General features: G+C 31.4%; 1 protein-coding gene across 1 annotated transcript; it reads left to right on the forward strand.

Moving 5' to 3' along the window:
• Window positions 1-2,722: 2,722 nt before the first annotated feature.
• Window positions 2,723-2,899, forward strand: COCSADRAFT_83571 (uncharacterized protein; the record flags this gene model as incomplete). Its single annotated transcript, XM_007699028.1, has 1 exon — window positions 2,723-2,899. A coding segment is annotated over one exon (177 nt), but the record flags the coding sequence as incomplete, so codon positions are not given.
• Between the last annotated feature and the right edge of the window lie 4,435 nt (window positions 2,900-7,334).

Here is a 7,334-nt window from a genome sequence, read left to right on the forward strand (position 1 = left end):
AGCTTCCTTTTCTCTAGACTAGTATATATAGTAATATTATACTTAATACTTATTATACTATAGATTAGTATAGTAGTAATTATCCTCGTTATCTCTAGTCTCTTCTCGCTTTCTTAAGTAGTATTTATACTATCTTAGGTAGTTAACCTAATATAGGCGCTCGTGTTACTCTATTTATTTCTTAAACGTCTAAGGTGTCTCCTTATTATTAGATTTCTTAAACCTAGGTTATTTCTAGGCAGCTCTATAGGTAATGTTATCTACTTAGAGTCCTAAGATTATAACTTATCTATTAATATTATAATTATTAGCTTAGTATACATTAGTTCTATAAATCTAGTACTATTAGTTTTTTAGGCAGTATAGTACTTCTACCCCTTTAACCTACTAATCTATTAGTAGTAGTACGTCCTACTTAAAGTCTTAGAGTTCTATTACCTCTTATACTAGCTTAAAGGCCTTATTAGTAGCTTATCTTACTTCTTTGTATAGGTCTAGATTACTAAGAGTTTCGTCTAGTTTCTTAGTTAGGTATAGTATTAGTATCTAAATTATCCTAATCTTAACTACTTCTTATCTAACTTTACTTTTTAGATAATCTCTACGGAAGTGTTCTACTTTACTATATTAGAGATATACCTTACTATTATAACGCTTCTTACGTTCTTTTATAGAGAGTTCGTTATTATACTATTCTTAGAGTTTCTTATTCTTATTCTTAGACTTATCTTATACCTTACTAGTTATAATAGTATCGCTATCCTTATTAAACTAGCTACGCTGTTTCCTTATGTTAGCTATTACTAGCTAGGATTATTTTCTTTATTAGTTTCTTTTCTATAGTCTATTATTAATGCGTATTACTAACTTAATTAGCGTGTAAAGCGTATTTAGTTTATTATAATATATACGTCTATCTTTAATATTTTTCTTTAGACCTACTTCGAACACCGTTCGAAGTACTACGTCGTTCTAGTTAATTCATACTTATAGCTACTTAAACTTAGCTATATACGCTAATACTAAACTAGTCTACTTTAGGTGAGTTATCGCTTTCTCTACCTAGTTCTAAGTATCTACTTCCCTAAAGATATATCCTATCTCTTTCTTAAACTCAGCCTAACTAGTGAATAAGGCACGCGTCTCGTCCTTTATTCCTCTTTTTTTAATATCTAATAGGTAGTCCTCTACGTATAGCTGTATCTAGCTTAACACTCGTCCCTTTATATAGGTGCTAGCTATAAGAATCTTCTCCTAGTTATTAGATACTTTATTAAATTCATAATATAAGTTAATGTTAGTAAGAAATATCTATAACTTAGTGCGACTCCCTTCGTACTTTTCTAGGGTTACTATCTTTAGCTTCTTAAGTAGTTTCTTATTTAGAGTAGCTATTAATTAACCTATAAGTTAGTTAATCATATTCTATAACTTAGCTATCTACTATACTTAGGCTTAGCTCTTACATCTAAGATTAATGAGTTCGTACTTAGGGCTCCCTACCGCTAGCTCGTTATTTCTCTCTTAGGTACTACTAGTTATATTAATATCTCTCTTAGGTACTGAGCCTAGGATATAAACGTATTCGCTTAAATTTTCTAATATAGTTTAATCTTATTTGGATACTACTAGTTAATCCTTCTTCTACTAGATCCGTGGGTGGTTAAAGTGTTATATAGAGTAAGGGTCTATACTTCTCTATTCTAGTCCGCACTAAGATAGGTAAGTATTACGTTAGTATTCCGTAAGGTAATTATCTAGCGATGTAGTAGAGTTAGCGTACTTAAGAAGAGTTTAATAATCCTAATCTATATTACTATAGACTAATAGGTAATAATCTTATTAAGTAAAGATACTAGTAAGAAAGTACAATTTAAGTTAACTATAACGAGAGTAATAATAAAATCTATCTATCTTTATATCCTTATTACTTCCAGTCCTATTCTCCCGACATCCTATCTTAGTGGGAGGTTTAGAAGGACGTTAGCTTCCCTTTATATAATAGCCTCCTAGAGACTATACCTTAGCGGGATGCTAAGTCACGTGATTAACGCCCCGCGTTAATTATTACTTTCTGACGTGGACGTCCCTAGGCCTTCAGCCATCTTATTATTTGTTAAAGAGAGAATTCTTCTTATTACTTATAACATTATAGACCTTAATTAACAATCGTATTAAAGAGATCTTAGAGTCTATGAAAGATATTACAAAGCCCAATTTTAAGCAGCTTACGCGTAAATATAGTATTCTATACTAGCGATTACTCGCCTAATTAAAAGGCCGCCTAACACGCTCTAAGCGTCCCTCTAATACGTATAAGCTTAATAAGGCGCAAGACTGTGCACTATACGATTATATCGCACGCCTTAATAAACTTAGCGTTTATATACGACTACCTATAATTATATCGTGTGCTAATTATCTTCTTTAATAAGCTTATAATAGTTCTAGTCCTCCACTAACTGCAACCTCACGATAGGTAAAATAATAGCTTAAACGGCAACCTATGCTCCATATACGACGACAGCGATCTCTTAATCTTAATCACGCACTTACGCATAACTCAGACTCTATTATAAAGTGGTTTAATACCTTTATAAGCCTAATCTAGGCGCATAGTATCCTACTATCAGACATCTAGAACTTTAACGAGACTGGCTTTCGTATTAGAATTGAAAAAGACTAGTAGGTTATTACTTTCAAGCCTCGCCGCCGTGTCTATTTACCAACGCCTAATAATCGTACATTATTAACTATAACTAAGTGCGTTAATACTGCAGGCTACGCTATCCTACTAATAATTATTATTAAAGGCGACGCACTCCTTAAGCGCTACTTTACTAATTTACCTAACAACTATCTTATCGCGTATAGCGATAGTAGCTATACAAACGATTAATTAAGTTATAAGTAGGTAAAGCACTTCGTATAACAGAGCCAGAAGCACACTTAAGAGGTATATTAGCTGCTTTTATTCGACGGATTTAATTCACACTGCACCTAAGAGTTTCTAGAAGTCCTTAAGAATTATAAGATTATTACCTATCGCCTACCTCTATATACATCTTACTTTCTCTAACTACTTAATATAGGCTATTTCTAGCCATATAAGCACTAGCACGCGTAGGCTATTAATTATACAACCTAAACAGGCTGTACAGCTTTTAATAAGGTTAAGTTTTTAGCTGCTATAGAGTTAATCCGCACCTATATATTTAAGCTCTGTACGATACAGAAAGGCTAGCGGGACTCAGGATTATATCTATTAGATGTTAAGCGCATCAAGAATAATATACAGAGAGATTTTGCTGATTAGGACGCTAATTATCAAGATACTAGCAGTAATAGTAGTGATAGTAGCAGCAACGCTACTATAGATAGAACACCACCACCACTAGAGCTAAACACGCCTCTAACAATCCAGACGCTTAAGCGCAATATTAACTTTTATCTAGAGAACGAGGAGCTTAGTGAAAACGTAAAACGTACGCTATTTAGAGCGTATAATATATCTATTGCTAGAGACTAAGCAATTAGCGAACTACGCACCATAACTTCAATCGCACAATTACGGCAATTACGGCAATAACGCACCCGTACGATTCTCAAATCTTCATTAGACGTTATTTACTCCTATTCGGCACGAAAGATGGTTCAAAATAAGCTTACAGCTGAGTTAAACCAGCTTAATTTTAAATATTTAAAGATGAAGGGCATGCTAATTATAAAAAAGAAGCGGCATTTTCAAGCTTATAAACTAATACACGAACAATTACAGCGTATATGGGCGTCAATGCGTAGTGCTAGATTACTAACGTATGAAAATTAGTATAATAACTAGCGTGGTTGAGTAGTTATTTAATAATATATCTGGGTTGTAGGAAAAAATATCGTTGGGACGGTAATATCGTTGAGAGCGTCGGCACTCGCCTGCGGCGAGTGTCAGCGCAGCTGACTTAGCTTAATAAGCTAAGCCTTGGCACGGATAAGCACTCCGTATATCGCCTGTAAGATGCTTAGTAATTAGTATATCTTAGTACTACTAAGTAACTAAGTATACTACATAAAGCCCTAGTATATAGTATTAGGTATTAAGTGTTGGAATAAGGAGGGTGCTACTTATTCTATAGCTAGCTCAGAGGTAGAGTCGTCTACTTGTCTAGCGATAGACTTAGAGGTAGCGAATCGATAGGTTCTAGGGTAAAAAGAAAGAAATAATGCTAGGGGAGAGAGATTAAAGAATTGGATTAATCTGATCTTATCTTGTTATTCTGCACTAGTAGTCTACTCTATGCAATCTACTCTACTTTCTATCTAGTATTCTTATTACTAGTATTTATACTAGCTAGTAGCGATAGATTACGTTATATACACGTAATCTTTATTTATCTCTTACGCTACTAATACACTCGTAATCCACTAGTAGTATAATAGTATAGATCGCTAGAGTATAGCGATCTAGTCAATTAATAGATCGATCTTATCAGAGATTAGCTAAGTAGCTTATATCTCTAACACGCCCCTTTAAGCTAGGCAGCTAAGATCTAAGATATATCTATTAGATTTGCTTGTAATAGAAAATCTCGAATCTTCTCAGCGTTTATTACCTTCGTAAGATAATTAGCTAGTAGGCAGCTAGTATTTTAATATTATAGCTAGATCTGTTTAGTCTCTACCTTCTCACGCACAAAATAGTATTAAGTATTAATATATTTAGTTCTAGCGTGGTAGGTAGGATTTTTAGATAGCTAGATCGCACTCTAGCTATTAGAGTATATTATAATACTTCTATCTAATAGTATATTAAATAGTTATTTAATCTCTTTAATATATTAGATTAGATAGATACTCTATTTAGTTCATTCGCGGTGTGCTATAAATTCGGCTTCTGCGCTTAATAGAGCTACTATTAGTTATAGCTTTAATAGCTATAAAATTATATAGTAGTTCTGATTTAGTTAAAGTAAAAATATATATCCTATCGTAAATCTTTAACTATTAAGATCGCCGCCCTAATCTATATCTGTAGATCTAATTAGCTTAATCTAATCTAATCTAACTAATATAGATTAATCTAACTTAATAGATGTAGCTTAGAAGTTAGCATTAAGTTAGTAGAGTAGTCTAATCTACTGTAATTAAGATAGATATCCCTAGAGGTAATTAAGACTACTAAAATGCTCTAGACTTAGATTAGCTATAAATCTAGATAGAAGATTAACTGCGTAAGTAATATCTAGCCGAGTAAAAGTAGATAGGTAGATTAGAGAGCAAATTTATTATTAAAATAGATAAGTATCTTTTACTATCGCTATCTAATCGTTTTTGCTAAGCTTTATGCTATATTAAAGAGGTATTTACCTTAGTTTGACGTTCTCTTTATTAAAACGGATAAGTAGCCTTTAAAGATAACTCTCTTAAGTAATATAGATTAATTAATCTGATCTAATAATTTAGATACTAAGAAACTTAGATATATTACCTAGATCATTAATCTCTAGATCTGATATATCTAATAGATTACGGAATAGATTCTTAATCTTTTACTGTTTTTTTCTAAATATAAGTAGATCGTCTACGTAAGTAGCGATTATAATCTTCTAATCGCAATTGATATATATAGCTGTATTAATAGATAGAGATTAAAATTCTAGTTAGCCTAGTAGGCTTACTAGTAGCTTCTGCTATTATCTACTAGCTTATTTTAATCCGTACAGTGCCTTATTAAGTAGGTAGACGTACTAAGGGTATCGTAGATCTAAAAATCCTTCTAGTTGCTTAATGAATATCGTAGTATTAATAGGAGCATTTAGGAAAGCTTATTTAGTGTCCAAGCTTTAAATAATCTAGTCTTAAGGTGTAGCTATCGCTAGTAGCAATCTAATAAGATTAGGCCTAGTAGTATTAGTGAACGTTTCTTGATAGTTAACGCTAAATTCTTATTAAAATCCTTTTGCTATCTAACGAGCTTTAAAGATATAGTTGTTATTTTATTAGTATTTTTAGTTAAGTACCTAACGACCTTTAAGAACTAGATAGCTAGTAGGCCTTGGCACGAGCGTCTAGGTGTTATTCTTCTGTAGTTAATTTAGCTCTTTCTGTATTACTAATAGGTATTAATCCTTATTAGAGTGTTTAAGGACTTAAGCGTAGTTTTTTAGATTAGTTATATCCTTAAAAGTAAATAAGATCTTCTCAAGGATATTGTTCTCTATAGAAACTTTAGTAGATAGAGCTAATACGGCTGTTCTAGCTCTATTCTTAATTAGAACAATTAGATTCTTTCTAACTGTTCTCTATTAATTAGTGGATTAATTAGTGGATTAATTAATATTTTAATTAATTTTTAACGTCTTTATCTAATCTCTCTTTAGATAGAGATTTTAATTAGTTTCTTACTTAATTGTTTAATCGATTTTAAGTTGCGATTCGTAATCGTGAGCTTAATTATTAAATACTTCTTTAAGTATTCTTACATCGCTCGTAGTTATAATCTTATTCGACTTTAGATTAATAAGTTAATATAGATTACTACTAAGATAGCTAGTAAGATAGTATAGCTAGACTTAAGAATTAAGTTTGCTAATACATCCTTTTAGCTCTTTTTAATTTGCTAGAGATCCCTAGATTTTAATATTGCTAATATTTAGCTTATATCTATATGTAGCTTTAAATAGTGTTTAAAAGCTAATAGAACTATATAGCGTGCTACTATATAGATATACTACTAAGAGTAAGGCTTCTGTCTATAGCATATTTAGTATTTTAGATTTAAATAGTAGAGCTCTAATCTTATTAATTAGAGTTTAATTAATCTGTTTGGCTCTACCTTTGCCTTCTAGATTAAATAGAGGGGTAAATTAGAGATTAAAACCTTTTGTATTTAAAAGCTTCTGCAGATGCTTCGTATTTAGCGTATTATCTAATTGGATAAGCTTAATCTACTTTAAATTCTATACCTTAGCTTATTTAATAAAAGCTTTAACTAGTGCTATAAGCTCTAATCTAGATATAAGAAGATCGACTTCTAGATACTTAGTATAGTAGTTAAGAAAGGTTATGTAGTATCTATAGCCCTTATTTATTTTTAGCTTAATAGGCCCTTCTAGATCGCAGTAGATAATATCACTAAAATTATTAACTAGTGTTAAGATTGGATCTCTGCTTATTTTACTAGTAAATTTACTTTTTAAGCATATCTCGCAATTGCTAAATAGGTTACTAGTCTTAGTATTTAATTTAATACTATTAGTATTTTCACGAAGCTTATTTAAGCTTATTTTTCTAATATGGCCGAAACGTTAGTATAGTAGAGATATCTAATTATTCTAATT

Source organism: Bipolaris sorokiniana (genome assembly GCF_000338995.1).
Source record: "Bipolaris sorokiniana ND90Pr unplaced genomic scaffold COCSAscaffold_3, whole genome shotgun sequence".
Lineage (NCBI taxonomy): Eukaryota > Fungi > Ascomycota > Dothideomycetes > Pleosporales > Pleosporaceae > Bipolaris > Bipolaris sorokiniana.